A 20,623-nucleotide genomic window follows, 5' to 3' on the forward strand; every position below is an offset into this window, starting at 1 on the left:
CCAAACCACACAGTGATGCAGCTCGACAGGATGCTCTCGATGGTGCCTCTGTAGAAAGTGTACATGATGGGGGCTGGTGCTCCTGCTCTTCTTAGTTTGCGGATAAAAAAGAGACGCTGCTGTGATTTCTTGGCCAGTGCTGTGGTGTTGTACGTCCAGGAGAGATCCTCTGTGATGTGCACACCCAAGAACTTGGTGCTGCTCACTCTCTCCACAGACGCTCCGTCAATGGTCAGAGGAGCATGTTGGGTGTGCATTCTCCTGAAGTCCACAACAATCTCCTTCGTCTTCTCCACATTCAGAGAGAGATTGTTGTCAGCACACCACGTGGCCAGGCGTCTCACCTCACTTCTGTAGTCGGTCTCATCCCTGTTGCTAATGAGACCCACCACCGTTGTGTCGTCCGCAAACTTGATGAAGAGCAAAGAAAGTATTCAGCTCGTTCAGCAGGGGGATAGTGCTATCACAGGTCTGTGGTGGGGGCTTGTAATCTGTGATGGTCTGAATGCCCCGCCACAGGCTCCGTGAGTCTCTGCTGTCTTTGAAGTGATGAGATATTTTCCTGGAGTACTGTCTCTTAGCCTCTCTGATGCCACGGGAAAGGTTGGCCCTAGCTGTCCTCAGGCTCGCCTCGTCTCCATCTCTGAAGGCAACATCCGATCCCTACTTCATTAATATCATGAAAAACATCCTGTGAATATTTATAGATTAAATTACAGATAAAAGCAAACGGGCTGTGTCAGTCAGAGGGAACATGTTTTGCAGGTGGGTTTTACTGCTTCTCCTTAAAGTATAATGTACTGATAAGACTTCTGTATTTTAACTAAAATAGTGAATGAATACTTTTTTTCAACCAAGCAAGTGTGAATATTTTTTTCACTGATGGACATCATGTCACGGTCCATGGTCCGCCTTTTTTATTTTGGGCTTCCTCATGGTTTTTACACTGTAGTGTGTTTTTCTCACTGTGTCTAGCTCCCTAGCCCTTTTGTATTTTCTGAGTCCAGTTTTAGGTTTTGTAATGTGGCTTCCCTGTGTTCTGTATTTCCTGTTTTACTTTGATAGTCCCTGTTCTGTGTGTAGTGTGTCTGGTTTTGCTCTCCCTTGTCTTGTCAGCCCTGATTTGACCCAGCTGTGTTTCCCTCCTGTCTCTTATCCCCTGATTGCTCCCTCTGTGTATTTTAGGACGGTGTTTCTCTGTGTCAGTGTTGCATCGTTAATGTCTGCTCACCCTCATTCCCCACTCTGTTTTCCGTCTGCCAATTTAGTTTAGTCACTTTACCAGTTTTTCTAGTTTTCAAAATTTGTTGAAGAAAACCGTCCATTGAGCAGTTTAAGAGTTTTCACTAAACCCATTTTCTGAAACTGGTCTCTGGGCAGGCATTTAAGCCGTACAACCATTTATGACTTTTAGTAAACTGAAAGTGAAATAAAAAAAAGGAAAAAGCAAAACTCTTTCAGTATTGCTGCTTAGTGTGTCACACTGAGCCCTCTGCTGGCACTGTTTCAGTGTAACACTGAATACAGTAATTATGCTGCAGTATTCGAAATAAGCATCACTCATTCATATTGAATGCGTAAAAAATATAAATGACTGTAGTGGTAAGTATTTCAGGGTATCCAGATATTAAAATTGAAATAAAATTATATCACAGTGTCTTTGCATAAATTCTGGATGGTTCAACATGCTGTTTAAAGGCTACAGGAACAGTTTCCTAAGAACAAACCTACTGTGGTCTGTCTTTGTGATTGTTATTTTGATAGACAGGGTCATGCAATCACTCATGAAATGATCTCATCCAATTTTTTTTCTTCTTTTTTAAAGTTTTTTTTTTAACATATGCAATATTTGATATCTAACTCCTCACAGCATCCTCCATAATAATCAGCTAGCTCACGCCCTTCACAATGAATCCAACTCCTATTCTTCAGCTCCACACTCTGAGAGAAAAGCTCTCACTCCTTGCAGTTGCACAACTCCATGTTTTTCTTTAGCTGCTGAGTATCTTGTTCTTGTGTCTGAGTCATAATTTTCTGAGGCTGAGTCAATGCTGGTTCCTCAGACACAGGGTGGTTAAACACAGAAGTTCATGTAATGTTTTGACAGCAAAGCCTAGCAATACTTCTTTCACCACTAGATGGCATATATCAACAATTTTATAAATTTTTAAATTCTTTTATGAGAAGGGCCACCCAAGAATGCTCCATCCCTGCTGTTCTGACAGTCTGTCTTTGCATTTGGCTTTAACGTTTGCATGACATAAAATACCTCTAATGTGAGTGGGCGTTAAGGTGTCTGGGAAGGGATCTCAAAACTGGATGGCAGACAGTTGGTGTCGTAAACCACCGCCTCTGTTCAAAGATGGTCGCTCACAGTGGACATAAATTGCTTCTTTTACTCCTCTTTCAAACCATCTGTCTTCTCTGTCCAAAATGTGAACACTGGCATCCTCAAAAGAGTGACCTTTGTCCTTTAGATGCAGATGGACCTTGTCTTGTCCCGTGGAGGTGGCTCTTCTATGTTGTGCCATATGTTTATGAAGTGGCTGTTTGGTCTCTTCAATGTAGAGGTCTGGGCATTCCTCGCTATATTATACAGCATACACCACATTATTAAGTTTGTGTTTAGGAGTTTTGTCTTTGGGCTGAACCAGTTTCTGTCTGAGTGTGTTGCTGGGTCTGAAGTAAACTGGGATGTCGTGCTTGGAGAAGACTCTCGTGAGTTTTTCTGATACACAGGCCACATAGGGGATGACAATGTTGTTGTGTTTGTCTTTCTTATCCTCCCTAGATGGTGTCTGATCTTCTTTCCCGTGCATCTTTGCTGACTTGATGAAAGCCAATTAGCATAACTGCATGTTTTGAGAGCTTCTTTTACATGTGTGTGTTCTTTCTCTTTCTCTTCAGGCTTTCCAAGCTCCTTAGACTGTTGTTTATAATACAACAACAGTATACAGGGAGTGCAGAATTATTAGGCAAGTTGTATTTTTGAGGAATAAATTTATTATTGAACAACAACCATGTTCTCAATGAACCCAAAAAAACTCATTAATATCAAAGCTGAATGTTTTTGGAAGTAGTTTTTAGTTTGTTTTTAGTTTTAGCTATTTTAGGGGGATATCTGTGTGTGCAGGTGACTATTACTGTGGATAATTATTAGGCAACTTAACAAAAATCAAATATATACCCATTTCAATTATTTATTTTTACCAGTGACACCAATATAACATCTCCACATTCACAAATATACATTTCTGACATTCAAAAACAAGACAAAAGCAAATCAGCGACCAATATAGCCACCTTTCTTTGCAAGGACACTCAAAAGCCTGCCATCCATGGATTCTGTCAGTGTTTTGATCTGTTCACCATCAACATTGCATGCAGCAGCAACCACAGCCTCCCAGACACTGTTCAGAGAGGTGTACTGTTTTCCCTCCTTGTAAATCTCACATTTGATGATGGACCACAGGTTCTCAATGGGGTTCAGATCAGGTGAACAAGGAGGCCATGTCATTAGTTTTTCTTCTTTTATACCCTTTCTTGCCAGCCACGCTGTGGAGTACTTGGACGCGTGTGATGGAGCATTGTCCTGCATGAAAATCATGTTTTTCTTGAAGGATGCAGACTTCTTCCTGTACCACTGCTTGAAGAAGGTGTCTTCCAGAAACTGGCAGTAGGACTGGGAGTTGAGCTTGACTCCATCCTCAACCCGAAAAGGCCCCACAAGCTCATCCTTGATGATACCAGCCCAAACCAGTACTCCACCTCCACCTTGCTGGCGTCTGAGTCGGACTGGAGCTCTCTGCCCTTTACCAATCCAGCCACGGGCCCATCCATCTGGCCCATCAAGACTCACTCTCATTTCATCAGTCCATAAAACCTTAGAAAAATCAGTCTTGAGATATTTCTTGGCCCAGTCTTGACGTTTCAGCTTGTGTGTCTTGTTCAGTGGTGGTCGTCTTTCAGCCTTTCTTACCTTGGCCATGTCTCTGAGTATTGCACACCTTGTGCTTTTGGGCACTCCAGTGATGTTGCAGCTCTGAAATATGGCCAAACTGGTGGCAAGTGGCATCTTGGCAGCTGCACGCTTGACTTTTCTCAGTTCATGGGCAGTTATTTTGCGCCTTGGTTTTTCCACACGCTTCTTGCGACCCTGTTGACTATTTTGAATGAAACGCTTGATTGTTCGATGATCACGCTTCAGAAGCTTTGCAATTTTGAGACTGCTGCATCCCTCTGCAAGATATCTCACTATTTTTGACTTTTCTGAGCCTGTCAAGTCCTTCTTTTGACCCATTTTGCCAAAGGAAAGGACGTTGTCTAATAATTATGCACACCTGATATAGGGTGTTGATGTCATTAGACCACACCCCTTCTCATTACAGAGATGCACATCACCTAATATGCTTAATTGGTAGTAGGCTTTCGAGCCTATACAGCTTGGAGTAAGACAACATGCATGAAGAGGATGATGTGGACAAAATACTCATTTGCCTAATAATTCTGCACTCCCTGTAATCTTACATGTCAGTAGACAGAGCTGGCTGTCATCCCAGAAGTTAAAGTCTAAGTGTCGAAGCAAACTCTCGCACTGTCATGTTTTGGCAAAAAGCAGACCCAAAGAGCAGATTCAAATAATGTCTGGCAGGTTTAAAGTGTTTCTGTTTGACTTGTTTGTGGTTTGAAAGCAGTTTGTGGTAGAATTCACCATCATTACAAACTGGCATATGGGAACTCTGTTAGAGAGGAGACAAAGGATTAATTGGAGTTCATGACGAAGACAGTGATTAATAGTCTTACTTTTGTTAGGAGTGAGAGGAGCCTCGGAGGTAGTTATTGCACATGTAAGTCCTTCCTATGAGAGATTACAGAAAGCTGGTGTTAGAGCTGGTAAGTAGAACTGAAGGTTTCCACAGGCAACAGGTTTCCAGATATTCAAGGGTTCTGTGATGGTGTGGAGCAGGTAACTAGGAGAAGTAAGACAAGACTGGGTTAGAACAAGCAGGTACTTGCAAGTAACAGGTAACAGAGATGGCCTAATAGTCACCACATACTAACAACAATCTAGAAGAGAACTGTTGCAACTTCCAGCTTGATATACTCCACGACTAGGCAAGTGTAGGAAGGATTGTTTCATTTGAGAAACTCCACCCAGGAGCGGAGCAGCAGAGAGAAGCCAGCTCAGAAACTCCACCTGAGTTTTAAAGGCAAGGAGAAGTTAACATAAGAACATATTTCCAGCCAGCTGCCCTACAACACTCTCAAATCAAATGGAAAAAATGGCACTGCAGCACATCCGCGGACTTTGGAGTGTCCTCAACCATACATATTGTATGTATGTGTGTGCGTCTCTTGTTTACTTAAGAGCTGTGAGAACTAGTATGTTTGTGCACTATGAAATTATTTTAATATTTGTCAATCATTTGACAATAAAACAAAAAGAAGCAAAATGTTGCATATGTACTGTATGTGCAATACAAATGATCTAAATGTAAGAGTTTAAAAATGTTGTCTAAATGCAGAAGTTAAAGGCTTCAACACTGCCATGACATGCAGGAACTCAAACTGATGTGGTCATACTTTTAGTACATTTCCGTTTAGGTTTCTATTTTTACGGAGCAAAGCAGAGATGTGGAGCTTTCAAAACCTGCTGTTCACCATCTGTGGTAAGTTGTTTAGATGAGTAAATACATAAACAGACCAAAGGTAGATTTAGATTAAATATAAAGATCTGTTTTTGCAGTAACGGGCAGAATACCACACCTTGTCCATCGTGTATACAGCACTAACATTGCTACTGTGAATGCTAACATAACAAATTAAACAGTGAAATATGTGTAATACTTTCTTTGCAGTTGCTCTGAGGTGTTTGATCAATGCAGTCGGGGTGATCCATGTGACTGGATACCTGGAGAGTGAGGTTAATGTCTCCTGCTCCTATGGCCAGGGTTACGAGTCTTATGAGAAGTATCTGTGTAAGAACGACTGTGGCAACAGTGATGTTCTTATTACAACTTCAAAACCAGTGAAAAACAAATACAGGATCCATGAAGACAAAACAGCACGAATCTTCACAACGACCATCTCTGATCTTCATTCTGTGGATGCTGGGAAATACTGGTGTGGAGTGACCATAACTGGAAAAGATATCTACACTGAAGTCAAGCTTAAATTAGTAAAAGGTAAATAAAGTCTTCTCCAAACAGCAACACACACAGTCACACACACACAAACATACACTTTATAATTGGTTCAGCTGTATTCGTTTTTTTCTTAAGATCTCAATCAGCAAGCTAAATATAAATGATCATATCTGTTCTGTGGCTTTAACACATTTACTGATGCCGTCTGCATTTTCAACAGACAGCTGCTGTGACACTGAGACCAAAGTTCAAAGTTATGAGGGATACTCTGAGTCTGTCAGTTGTCCGTATGAGTCACAGCATCAGAACAGTCTAAAGTACATCTGCAGAGGAAACCGGCCCTCCACATGTCTGCAGCAGGCACTGATCACCTCTGACACCAAACAAAATGGGCGATTCAGACTTGATGATGACAAAATGTCAGGAACATTTACAGTGAACATTAGCAGTTTAACCAAAAATGATTCAGGGTCATACCTCTGTGGTGTCCAAAGAAACTCGGACCTGGATGTTTTCTCTGCTGTTGAGCTGGAAGTCAAAGGTGAGAGGTCATTATAATAGTTCATTACACCAATCAAAAGAAAACCGCTTCTTCTAAAAAATGTCTTTAAGAAAGTTTAATATTTTTTGAAACGCAAATAGTTTTTCTTTCCATCTGACAGAGTGGTGCTGTGTCAAGTCAACTAAAATAAATGGTACTGTAGGACATCCACTAACTTTGCAGTGTCCTTATCCTCCACAACATCGGGATAACAGGAAGTTCCTCTGTAAGGGAGACCACCGCAACAGCTGCAAAGACATAACCAGTCAAAGCAGGGTTAAACTTGAAGGTAATGGTTCTTCCAGCTCTTTCTCTGTGGTGATCACAAAGTTGGAAGAAGCAGATGCTGGGACATACTGGTGTGGGTCAGACTCAGAGAGGAGGCCTGGAAACTACACCAAGATTCAGCTGTCAGTTGGTGAGATGAATGTGTCTTGTGTACATGAAAATAAAATGTTTAGAGATGTAAGTTACACCCTTTTCTCAGCCTATCGCATCAATGTTTCATGTCATCGTGTCATCTGCAGTGTGATGACTGAGTACACAGGCGTAAAAATAGGACTGTTGAAAACCACATTTACCACTGCATACTTACATTTTTGGTGGCTTCAATATAGACACAGTCTCCTCCAGCCTCGCAGAGCTAATAGATGTTAAAGGAAATAATCATACGATGAACTAATTATTATTATTATTCTAGCAAAATATTATTTTTTCTCATGAAATATTACTATTTGCATATGTGCATATGTACATATGTACATATGTACACACATATATATATATATATATATATATATATATATATATATATATATATATATGAGAAAGACAGGCACTGCAACAGCTGACATGACCAGTCAAAGCAGATTCACACTACAAGATAATGTTTCTTCCTGCTCTTTCTCTGTGATGTTCACAAATAGTCACTAATGAACACATTTAGATGAAAATAAGAATAAATAGTTGTAAGTTATGTCCTTTTTTCAGTCCACATAGACTGTGGATGGTGGTTTAGTTATTTGTGGTGAAGCAGTACAGAAAACTGCATACCCAATTATTCACACAAAGCACTGAAGAAAGCAGAACTAAAGGGTTGTGCAGTGTTGCTGACTTATAGGTCTTACAACCTCCCAGAAGTCATATTTAGCCATAATACTGAAATACCATTTGAAGTTTTTGATCTTTATTTGTAAATTATCTAATCCTATCTGCTGAAACAAGACTTCTGTACAGCCACTTTAGTGCAATTTCTGATTGTGTACTTTGTGCTGTGAGCTAAATGCTAATGCTGAATATTAAAAGAAATTTTTAGAGTGCATACAATGCAGAAGAAAAAGAAAAAATAAATATTTCTAATCTGTGTATATAATTAGCTATTTTTTAAATGAAAGTGAAACTTTTAAAAAATTTGTCTCATAAGACAAATATTAGATTTACATATGAACAAGTAAACATGTTAAAATGAGAAAAATCAAAATAGAACCACTTTTTATATGTAAAACAGATTACGAGACATACACTGTAATTTTGATAAGACTTCAATTTAAATTTAAAATTTAAATCATTGTCAGTGTCACCATATGTTTCTCGAATAAGCCATAGATGGTGAATATTCCACATGACTCATGGCATTCAGTGGACACTGACACTGAGGGGCACCTCAATGACAACTACGTACACATTTAATTTTGTGTAATATACTACGATATTTCTAATTAGTGCTATTTAGAATAGAATAGAATAGAATAGCCCTTGTCATTGTACATGTGTAGCGATCTTTTTGCATTTATTAGAGCTATTTTGTTATATTTTGTAACTTTGTATTATTTTGTTTAATATAGTTACAGTTAAAGTTCTTACTGTCTTGAAACAATTGTGACCACATAATTTCCTCTAAGATTAATACAATATTGTGATTCTGCTTCTTGTATTAAAATAAAGTCGCTAATGGCAGTAAGAGTATTGTTCTCCAACAGTCTTTCTCCAGCACACCAGCACTGTACCTTCCACAGTCGAAATGCCTGGAAAAACTTCAACACAAATTACCGGTAAACCTGTTAAAGATGTCTTTCAGTATGAACTGCTGTTGATTAATATGTACCTACTCCAAAAGTAATGTTTAATTTTTGGAATGGAGTGAATGTAAGTCATTCAAAATGATCCTGAGAGTCAAAAACAGCTGTAGGTGAGCACACCAGAAATAAAATAATTATGATAACATGTAAAAATATTGATAAAAAGAAAATATGAGCCCACAGTTCTGCATTTATGTAGTTGAAAGTGTAATGTTTCTGTTTTGTTTCCTGCTTTTCAGATGCAGGACACTATGTGGGTTACACTGTTCCTCCCCTGCTGCTGCTACTGATATGCGTCTTTGCAGTTATAGTTTATAAGTGCAAACATCAGAAAGCAAAAGGTACATTTTGGATTCACTGGCATTCAAAAATGTACTCAAATGTGCATCTGTAAAGAGCATAACCATGTTTTACGCTTTGTGTTTTCAGAAGATGAAACTGTCATGAACAGAAATGCACAGAACGAAGATGCTTTAGAGGAAGTGATGCGTGTGGCAGAAAATAAAGTAAGAAAACTAAAGTTCAAAGACTTAATAGTGTGCTGTAGCTATAACAAGCCTTATTATACCAAACTGGGCAACACAACTAACTGTACATATTATTTATTAATACAATTTGCACTTTTCTCTTACATTTTACTGTTTTTAATTTTTACTTTCTTTATTTTTATCACTGTTATTCCAAGCAACGTCCATAACATCATCATGTGTTGTTCATTGTTTGAATAGATTTATGAAAGTCAAGACGTTGTGATATACTCAAATAAGGAGACGTCCGAACGGCAGAGTGCCGGTAATGACTGTGAAGATTTAGGTGAAGATGAACCAGACTTAGAGAATGTCACAACTGAAGAAATCTACTGTAATGGAAATTTCCATAATGCCAATTGAAGATAAACATTGTGTGCATTTGAGGTCAGTCTTTGGCTCTCACCTGTATGGAGATCATCCTGTTTAATTTGTCTTTAACATTAACAGTTACACAGCTAATCTTTTCTGAAACTGTGGGAAACCTCAAATGCAAATGACTAACATCAATGTAACGTAAATTAATCTGCAAATTAAAATAAAATTTTTGTCATTCTTGTCTGTTTTTGCCCCATTTAAACATAAACAGTCACAAGTCAAGTTATTTTTATGATACGTTTATATTTGTTGCAATCAAACATTTCTGACCAAGGCAGTTAATTGATATGATTTTACCAATAAAAGGAAATACAGTGTTTATTCTAATTCCATACATTGGATGGAACCGTCCGATGTATGTAACAGTGTAGCAGTTTTCACCCATGACGTACTTACATTGATATAAATAAATAAGCATATCTATGAAAATATTTCAACAGTGGAACTTTAGTGTAATCACAGTACTGTCATGCAAATCTTGGATTTATAATTAGTTTTAGTCTTTTTTTTATATTATTGGTTTAAACATCAGTGCCAAACCACCTGCACTCATGTATATATCATGTATATATCTATCTACTTAGCACTTTTAATTCTTATTCTTATTTTTATTTTCATGTCATTTTTATGACAGTATGTTTGCACTGAAGCACCGCAGCAATTTCCTAATGTTGTAAACCTGCTCAACATTTGGCAATAAAACCCTTTCTGATTCTGATTCTGAAATTTTTGCACTTTTATAGAGTAATGCTGTGCGCCTGTGCCTTTAACTTTGTTGTTAACTCTGTACTATTTATATTCTTTATCCTGCGGCTGTAATATAATAATTTTCCTTGTTAAATCAATCAAGGGTATTAACGTTAAAAGCCCTGCTTATGTGAAGGCTGTGCAAACTTCTTTCACCACTAGGTGGCATATGTCAGCTACTTTTTAGAGAAAATGTATCTGAATATCAGGAACAGGACCACACCTCCACACATGCTCCATCCGAGTCTCTGTCTATAAATGACCCCCTCCCAGCACTACAAGCTGTTCATTCTTTTTTTTATTCATTCACTTATCATTAGTACATGGGGATCTGCCCGGCCAGAGTCACCACTGCAGCCTCAACTCTGCTCAAGCCATCTGCTACTAGAAATGCTGTCAAACCTAAAAATGAGGGTCTGGTCCTTGCTAGTGAAACAAATGTTAAAATGCCTTTGAAGGAAAGGCCAGAGGTGGCATAAGTACAGACATTCTGCACTTAAGTAGAAATACAGGTACCAGTCTCTAGAATACTCCAGTAAAGGTTGAAGCACTGATTCAACTTCTTTACTCGAGTATAAGTGAAAAGTACAGGCTCCGAAATGTACTCAAAGTAAAAAAAGTAAAACGTTCTTTAGAGGACGTTTCTACCAGCTATGTTTGTACAAACCTTGATGAACTTTGTGCTATATTAAAATAATAAAGACAGTAAAATGTTATTACATGAATACAATACAAGTTTTAAGGGAATTTGGAGTAAAGGAAGTGAAACTGTAAATGTTCCATTGGTGACCCTTCCAGTAAATCTGCCCAGCATTAAGGCAATGAACCTTTAACTAAGGCTGACAAACAAGAAATGGTGAAAGAGAAATCTGAGAAACAACAATAACAACAGTGAGAAGGAGCCACCCTACTTGTGACCAGCCAAAAATTGCACAGTCAGAACGATGGTTCCTCCATTCACTTCTTTAATTTTTTAGCAAAGATGTTTACCAGACTTAAGTTATTGACTTTGTTCTAACACCTGTTTTTGAGGCCGCAAAGCTACATTCTGTAGAGTCAAGGTGGAAAACTGAGGAGCAGGGAAAGAGAAAAGGGAACTCTAGTTCTTGTTCGGTCAAAGTTTTTTCCCTGCGTCAGGAGGATGGGATGACTCGTCGGATGATTTGACTTTTCATAAAACTGAGAAGAAGAGTTTGGTAGCTGAAAAGTGATGCGTCTTTTGAATGTCACAATTGTTGGTATTTTTATTATCATGATCAATATTGTAGTTTTATTTATTGATTAGTGTTATGTATTCAGTTTGGTACATTTTGAAAGTGTTAAGGTTTATATGGCAGCACGGACAAAGCAACTCTCGGGGCCAGCTAGGACACAAGTGGCACGGGACCTGCTAGCACGGTCTCTCGCGGCTGGGACACGTAGGCTCAGGTGGTGTTGCGTCCTCACGCCCAGGTGCTGACGCGGCACTGGAGGTGGTGGTGAACCCATGCAGGGATGTTAACTGGTGATAGTCACAGTTTAACATGGGCAGCTTCCTCCTGCTTCCTAGAACAAAACATTCTCACATTATTTTGTGCAAAATAAGCAAACTTGTCATTGTAGAGCACGTGGAGCTGATTAGTGATCAAGAGAAATGCAGAAAAAGGAGTTTCACATTTGCAGTTTATGCAGATACATAGGTGTCAATAACATCTGATAGCAATGCGAAATATGCTGATACAAAAAATTGTTAATAAAGTTTATTTTTAAAGAAGGCCTGTACCACAATGCAGGATTATGGCTCATACAGGTAACTTTGGTGTTACATGGGTTTTGTATTGCCATGGTAACTAATGCTCAAAGCCTTTTAAGCAAATCCTGTATAGTATACAAATCTGGGCCAATTTTAATGCAATGAAAAATTTTTGAATATTGATCAATCATTGTCCTGCTTTCTCATATTAGATTGTAGTACCTGTATGTGACAGGATAATAAAACCCTGCGTTAAATTTAACAACTGAATTAAAAATACATTTTCAGATTAAACCTCAGACATGATGCGTACACTCAGTTAATCAGAGAAAAGCCTTTTCTTCCTTACCGGCTTAACAATTTTCACATAAAAAAAGAGTAAAGAGTATAAAAGAACGTGACCTAAATGCAGAAGTTAAAGGTTTTGGCATTGCCATGACATTCAGGAAATCAAACTGTGGGTGTGACATTTTCAGAATATTTCTTGTCAGGTTTCTATTTCTACAAAGCAAAGCAAAGATGGGGATCCTTCAAAACCTGCTATTCACCATCTGCAGTAAGTCATTTAAATGAGTAGATAGTAAACAGATGAAGACCAAACGTAGATGTAGATTAATCTGTAAATACGTTTCGGTAGTGCAGAGCAGAACACAATGCCTTCTGTTGATCTCAGCCCTTTGTTTATGCAGCAGTAACAATGCTATTATAAATGTTGATGTGACAAAATAAACAATATTTTTTTATACTGTCTTTTCTTTACAGTCGCTCTGAGATGTGTGACCAGTGCAGTAGGGGTGATCCATGTGACTGGATATGTGGGGAGAGAGGTTAACGTTTCCTGCTCCTATGATGAGGGTTATGAGTCTTATGAGAAGTATCTGTGTAAGAACGACTGTGGTGACAGTGATGTTCTTGTTACAACATCGGAATCAAGGAAAAATAAATACAGGATCAATGATGACAAAACAGCACGAATCTTCACAACAACCATCTCTGATCTTCATTCTGAGGATGCTGGGAAATACTGGTGTGGGGTGACCAGAAATGGAAAAGATATCTACACTGAAGTCGAGCTGAAGTTAGCGAAAGGTGAATAAAATAATTCTTCTCAAAATGTAGTTATTTGAATTCGAGTCAAAATCATATATAAGAGACATTTGTGACTGTAAAGGGTAAAAGGTGACAACAGATAAAAACGTAACTGGCAAAAGATTATTTATTTTTTCTGTTGTAAATATGACCTGATAATACTGATGCGATAGATGGTTCAGTTTGGTTGATTTTTTCTTAACATCCCATACAGAAAATCTCGTTGCAGCAACCTAAATATAATCATCATATCTGTTCTGTGGCTGTAACACATTTTCTGATGCCGTCTGCATTTTCAACAGACAGCTGCTGTGACACTGTGACCAAAATTGAAAGTTATGAGGGATTCTCTGAGTCCATCGTTTGTCCATACGAGTCTCGGTACCAGAACAACCCGAAGTACATCTGCAGAGGAAATCGGCCCTCCACATGTCTGCAGCAGGCACTGATCACCTCTGACAACAAACAAAATGGACGATTCAGACTTGACGATGACAAACTGTTAGGAAAATTCACAGTAAACATTAGCAGTTTGACCAAAAATGATTCAGGATCATACCTCTGTGGTGTTAAAAGAAACTCTGAGCTGGATGTTTTCTCTGCTGTTGAGCTGAAGGTCAAAGGTGAGAGGTTATAATAATATTTAATTAAATCAGCTGAAAGGAAACACTTTCCTCTAAAAGAGTCTTTAATAGATTTGAATATTTTTCTCTTTCATTCTCCACAGAGTGGTGCTGTGTCAAGTCAGTTAAAATAAAAGGTACTGTAGGACAGCCTCTATCTTTGCAGTGCCCTTATCCTCCACAACATCAGGACAAAGGGAAGTTCCTCTGCAAGGGAGAGCAGCTCAACAGCTGCAAAGACATAACCAATCAAAGCCGGTTCCAACTTGAAGGTAATGGTTCTTTCAGCTCTTTCTCTGTGGTGATCACAAAGTTGGAAGAAGCAGATGCTGGGACATACTGGTGTGGGTCAGACTCAGAGAGGAGGCCTGGAAACTACACCAAGATTCAGCTTTCAGTTGGTGAGATGAAAACATTTAAATGAAAATAAAATTAACAGAATTACATCTTTTTTTCAGTCCACATTAACTGTTTAAACATAGTCTGTGCATGCTGGTTCTATTGTTTGTGGTGTGAATTATTAGAAAACTGCCAACTAAACTGGAGGACTTTGATCAGATTTGGAGGCCACTCATTGAGTACCTGGAAACTATGAACAAATGAGAGCTAGTCTGTGGACTTCACCATTGGTTAAAATAAGCTGATAGCACTCTGGGATAAGGGAAGGGTGTGGGGAGGAAGGTTTTTTTCTTCTTTACTTTTTGTTTTGTTTTTTCTGTTTTTTCTGTTTGTTCGTTCGTTCGTTTGTTTTGACCACCCTTTTTGTTACTTTCCACTGTCTTGGTTGTGTGTTTTGTTTTTGTTGTTCTGGTTTGTTTTGGGGTTTTTTGTTTGCTTGTTTGCTTTGCCCCTTTCTTGATGACAAAACTGTAAAAAGGAAGCAACGTCAGCCAATGGGGCGATTTGTAATTGTTATTCGTGCTTCACAATAAAAATATTTGAAGAGAATTTAAAAAAACAAACAAAACATGTGAAGCTGTCTTCTTGCTGGCTTCAGTAGAGACACAGCCTCCCAGAAGTCCTATTTAGCCATATTATTAAAATACCAATACCTAATGTGACAGTAACAAGCAATGTGACAACCAACCCCGGTCTACTGTAGATAAAAAAAAATAAACATGTAAAAATGATTAAAAATAAAAACAGGATCACTTTTATATGTATACATTATGAAACACGGGGGTAATTTGTGAAAAGTGTCAGAGTGAGCCAAAATAACTGCAGCTCTACGGTTCTGATGGGGATGGCTGTCAGGACACTGAAACTATTCACACAACTGAAATAAGATTGATGTATTAAAATAAAGTTGCTAAGAGTATTTTTCTCCAACAGTCTTTCTCCAGCACACCAGCACTCTACCTTCTGCAGTGGAAACGCTTGGAAAAATGTCAACACAAATTCCCAGTAATCCTATTAAAAGTACAGTATATACAATAAGTATCTTTCAGTGTGTACTTCTGACGATCAGTGTTGTGAGTTATGGTTATTTTTTGGAAAGTAGTGAATGTAAGTCATACCAAAATGATCCCGAGTGTCACAACTGCTGTGGGTGTGCGCACTAGTAAATCCCAAAAAGTATCCCCTGAGCTCACAGTTCTGTTGTGTGTCCCTGAAAGTGTGAATGTTTCAGGATGTTTATATTTTTACTCCGTTCTGTTTTTTCTTTCTGCTTTTCAGATGCAAGACACTATGTGGTTTACACTGTTCCTCCCCTGCTGCTGCTACTGATGTGTGTTTTTGCATTTATATTTCATAAGTGCAAACATCAGAAAGTAAAAGGTATATTTTGCATTCACATGCATGCAAAAATGTACTTAAATGTCCATGGAAAAAGAGGATAACCATGTTTTATGCTTTGTGTTTTCAGAAGATGAAGTTGTCATGAACAAAAATGCACAAAATGAAGACGCTTTAGAGGAAGTGACAGATGCAGCAAAAAATAACGTAAGAAAACTAAAGTCCAAAACCTTAAGAGTGTCCTCTATATATAACAAGCCTTATTATAAACAAATGGAATAATGCAACAAATTTATTTTATTGTTAGCTGCGATCAGTGCAGTACTGTGCAAAAGTCTTGAGCCACCCCGCAACTTCTGTGTATTTTGCTTCCCAACCAGTGTTGGTCAAGTTACTTGAAAAAAGTAATCAGTAACTAATTACTGGTTACTTCCCCAAAAACGTAATCCCGTTACTTTACTGATTACTTATTTTCAAAAGTAATTAATTAATTAATTACTTAGTTACTTTTTAAAAACACGACAACCTGAACAGGTGATAAATCTTTCAGCCCAATTCTACTTTTTCTGCATAATCCATCATACAAAATGTAATCAAATGGAAAAGTCTCTTTTTAAAACTTGTTTTATTAGTTTTAATCTTTTAACTTTATGCATCAAGCAAAAAATTTAATTATATGCAACATTCTCTGACTGGAAGAAATTTGTTTAACATTTAAACCTATTTTCTGCACATTCCAGCACATAAAATAAAATATTTTTTTGTGTTTACACTCACTCTTTCAAATAGATGCAAGTAAAACACAGCAGAAAATAAATAAAATAAATAAAGTCAAAGACTCAGCGGTCCTGTTGCTCTATTTTCACCTGTAAAGCAGGAGTAGGGCAGGCGAAGTTTTGCCCTGGTGTAGGTGTACCGCAGCGGTCAGTGGAAGAATCCGCGAGTTTCTCTGTGAATTTCCCATTACGTCGTTGCGCACTCGGTGCTTGCTTTGAAGTTTAGGGTTTTTTTTTTTCGCTGTTAAAAGAAGTTTTCTTCCCACTCACAAGGACACTAATGTTTTTGTCACTTTTTATGGAATCAAACTCAAAGTAAGGTCAGTACTTCCACGCTTTAAACGCTGCACGCTCATACTCTGTTGTCACGAACGTCGCACTCGCTTACGTCACTGTCATGAGACATGGCAAAAAATCACGGTTTTAGTAACGCAGTAACGCAGCGTGCTTCCGGGAAAGTAACGGTAATCTAATTACCATTTTTGCAATAGTAATCCCTTACTGTACTCGTTACTTGAAAAAAGTAAATGGATTACAGTAACACGTTACTGCCCATCTCTGTTCCCAAGTATCCAGACTTTTGTCATTTTTTAAAGTTCTCCAGAATTTTTTTTGAACACTGGCTGCTTACTTCTTTTCAGTTCGGTTTTTGTGCCTGAGTATTTCAAGAAAAAGAATCTGTTTGTTGAGCCCCCTTGGCCCATTTGCTGCTTAAAAGGCCTCACAAAACATTTTTTTATGTTTAAGCCAAGAACTCACAATGAATTTCAATGTTCAACACAAACGTAGTATAAAATGATGAAGTAATAAAATTTCAAATTGTCATCATTACTATCACATCATAGTATTATGTAATGTATTTGTAACCATTATTGAATACAATGAATCAGAAGCAGGCAATAACTGTTAACATTTATCACGGATAGTGATTGGATTATAATAAACTTTGGTGCTCACCTTGAAATTGGAGGAACTGTATGAGCCAGAGGTGTTCAAAATGTTGGATTATCGTGTGTCAGTTAATGCACACACAGATACACCACACAGACTTTTATTATAATTCCGCTTAAGTCTTCATATTGAGTGTGCATAGATGTGGTTTTACTGTTGTATTCACTGCTGTAGATGACAAGACAATAATCTTAATTTGACAGTGGTGCTAACGTAGGAAAGATATTAACAACACATGATGATGTGTTGTTCATTGGTCTCTGAATAGATTCATGGAAATCAAGAAGTTGTGATGTGTAAGGAGGAGACGTCCAGACAACAGAGATGAACCAAACTATGAAAATAGAAGAAATCTACCTGAATAAAAATGTCCATGAAGCCAATAACAGATAAACAGAACATGCATTTGGGGTCAAACAGTGGATCTCACCTGTATAGAGATTATCCTGTTGAATTTTTCTTTAATGCCAAGAAATCTTAGAATAATCAGCTTTCTCACGGACTCTGTGTTACCATGTGAAATAACTGCTTTTTATGCATATATAGCTTCACTTCTTACTCCTTTGCTGTTGTCTCTATTCTCATGTTTATTGCTTAGTGTTAACAACATAATCTGCACTGATTTTCTCATTCTGTGAAAAGCCTCAAATGTCAAATGTAAACATGAGTGTCAAGTGAATAAATCAGCAAAGAAAAATGAAACTTGGTTGTTTTGCCCTATTTTACCATAAACTGCCACATTTTCAGGGTCTGTGATTTCCAGGTAATTGACTTGAAACAGAGCAAGTAAAAATTACTTCCTTGTGACTGTCAGCAAAACAAAAGAGATGGTTGTTGACTTCAGGATGGAAAAAAACAGCGACTAAAGCCACCACAGGTACTTGCACGGTTACCTGAACAGTAATACTGTGTAAAACAAGGGGATAAGCCCAACTCTGCTTTCTAATGAAACTCTACTTCTCCGTCTTACAGTTATATTATCAACCTATTACCCGGGGCAACTGTGCTCACTAGCCGACTGTACAGGTTGTCAAGACCTGAAAGAGAAGTAATGGAAAAGTACATTAGTGATTCCCTTGCTGCTGAAATCATCTTTGTCCATCTTTGATTAAACTTGTCTCTGCCCAGTAAAAGTTACCCTAGAACATGAACATGCTGGAAAACACTGTGAATGTTTTCCATGTCTCCCAGCTAAAACCTGTCCTGACCACTCCGTTGGCTCCTGACCTTTTATTACATGTACTGTATAAGAGGCCCTGACCTGCCTTTTCCTTATGCTCAGATTTTGGCTGGAAAATTCCCTCACACAGAATGGTGAGCTGGCCTTGTGCGGAATGAGCCAGAGGATTGGAAATTTTTTGGAGTGTGTGGAAAGCCTTTGATGAGATTGTGCTCTTGCTACTGTTTTGACCCTTTTGGAGTTCTGTCTATTTCCCTGTAAATAGATGCATTGCCTTCGACTTGGAGTCCTGTGTTTGAATCCTGCTTGCACCTTGGTCCCTTGACATTTGGATAATGTAACTTTTTTCACTTTCTCACGATAATATCCCCAATATGTGCCTGTAGTACATGAACTTTTTTTCTTTATTTTGGTGCTGTATCACAAAAATGTTTTATTTCCTTGTGGGATCAATAAAGTATCACAAGATATCACCACTTTAAAAGTACTGATTATGTGAAGTGTGTGAGTACTTCTTTCACCACTAAGTGGCACAAGTCATCCATTTAAATTTTTTTAAATCGCTTTCATCGGAAGACCAACTAATAATGTCCACTGCCCTCTGTGATGATAGTCTAGGCTTTCCTACTGTGTGTGTAATATTCTAACAATAGTTCATTTTAAGTTTCTGTTTTGATGAACAGAAACCAAGATGTGGAGACTTCCTGCTGATCACACTCTGCAAGAAGTTGTTTAAATGGCTTAAGAAGTAGAGAAGAAGAGAGATGAAAATGAAAAATAAATATAGATTGCGTACATAAATCTATGTGTTTTAGAAGAAAAGAGTAGAAAAAAGCTCCTTCGCCTATGATCACGGTTATGAGTCTTGCATAGAGAAGTATCTATGTAAATGATTGTGATGACAAGTATGCTTGTAATGCAGTATCGTAATCAAGGGGATGGACACAAGCCTTCACAGTATTTTTTATTGCTTAGAATTAATTATCTGCACTGAAATTGTGCAAAACCACAAATTAAATTAAATTAAAGTAGCAACATAAGTATAAAGTGAGCAAAGTAGCAAAACCACATTCTGAGCACACCTGTTTGACAAAGAGAAGAATAATTGTGACTCTAAACACTGCGACCTCACTCCTATGTAGTAATTTTTTAAGTTTCTGGGATATTCAGTCCCTGTGCCAGCTAGCTTATCCACCACTAAAACATCCACTCAGTCCATCATGCCAACACAGCAACCAGCACCTTAGCAGTCTGAGCTTGAGCCAGTGGGTCCGGTTCCACCAGGATGTGTTGGACCCAGAGGAGCCAGCACCTGGTTTTCCTAGGCACCTAGAACCAGCACTCAAGGCTTCCATGTTGCAGGAGGCCAAGTCTCTTTGATGGCAGGCTTTGAAGGCTTTCTCTTTTGCCAGCCATCTCTGTCACTGGCCTCCAGATCTACTTTGTCTCTCCCACTGGCCTCGTGGCTGACCTCCAGACTTCCTTTGTCTGCAGCTACTGGTCTCACCCCTGAGTTTTGCACTGCGGCCTGGGCAGCCTCTTCTAGTTGCCGCGCTGGCCGCCTGAACATTTTGTATTGAAGGACTGAGTATTTCTTGCTGTTTTATTGTGTTTCAAACCTGTGTCTTGTTTTATGGCCAAGGAGAGCTCCAGGACAATTTTTGTTTTGTTTTGTTTCTGGACTCTGGCTTTTCCTTCAGTCCTGCCACTGCACCATGGTAACTTGTGCTCTTAACCTTCAAAGTGGATCTTGCACATAAATCCAAAATGATTTTAACACAATCTAACATTAGCGAATATTTGTTCAGTTATTGTCCTGTTTTATGATATTAGGCTGTAGTGCCCCTCAGTCGAAGGAAAATAAAATGCTATGTTACATTTACCAACTTCATAGGAACTGTTTTTAGTGTAAACCTCAGAATAATACTCACACAAATAATTCACAAGAAAAAAGTCAGTTTATTTACTACCAGTCTAATCAGTCTAAATGACAAGAGTTTCCACATTAAAAATGCAATTGTGCAAGGACTAAAAAAAATTGCTCAAAATGCAGAAGTGAAAGTCTTCTGCATCTATAACTTCTATGGGCGTCATTTATTCACAGGATTTCCTCTTAAG

The 20,623-nt window shown here is 38.3% G+C and overlaps 1 protein-coding gene across 1 annotated transcript; it reads left to right on the plus strand.

The window, feature by feature from the left end:
- Positions 1–5,339: 5,339 nt before the first annotated feature.
- On the plus strand, positions 5,340–18,008 carry LOC146573034 (polymeric immunoglobulin receptor-like). The gene is made up of 16 exons (XM_085278516.1): positions 5,340–5,669; positions 5,859–6,185; positions 6,367–6,687; positions 6,809–7,105; positions 8,667–8,738; positions 9,005–9,106; positions 9,195–9,271; positions 9,494–9,654; positions 12,596–12,705; positions 12,912–13,238; positions 13,541–13,861; positions 13,966–14,262; positions 15,194–15,280; positions 15,539–15,640; positions 15,729–15,805; positions 17,594–18,008. The coding sequence occupies exons 1-16, from the start codon at positions 5,633–5,635 to the stop codon at positions 17,651–17,653; spliced, it is 2,775 nt and encodes a 924-aa protein (XP_085134642.1). The 5' UTR covers positions 5,340–5,632; the 3' UTR covers positions 17,654–18,008.
- The last annotated feature ends 2,615 nt before the right edge of the window (positions 18,009–20,623 follow it).

The sequence above is a fragment of the Mchenga conophoros genome, linkage group LG6 (genome assembly GCF_057382185.1).
Source record: "Mchenga conophoros isolate Kocher_MC1m ecotype Shallow Benthic linkage group LG6, M_conophoros_male_GT1.1, whole genome shotgun sequence".
NCBI classification, from domain to species: Eukaryota; Metazoa; Chordata; class Actinopteri; order Cichliformes; family Cichlidae; genus Mchenga; species Mchenga conophoros.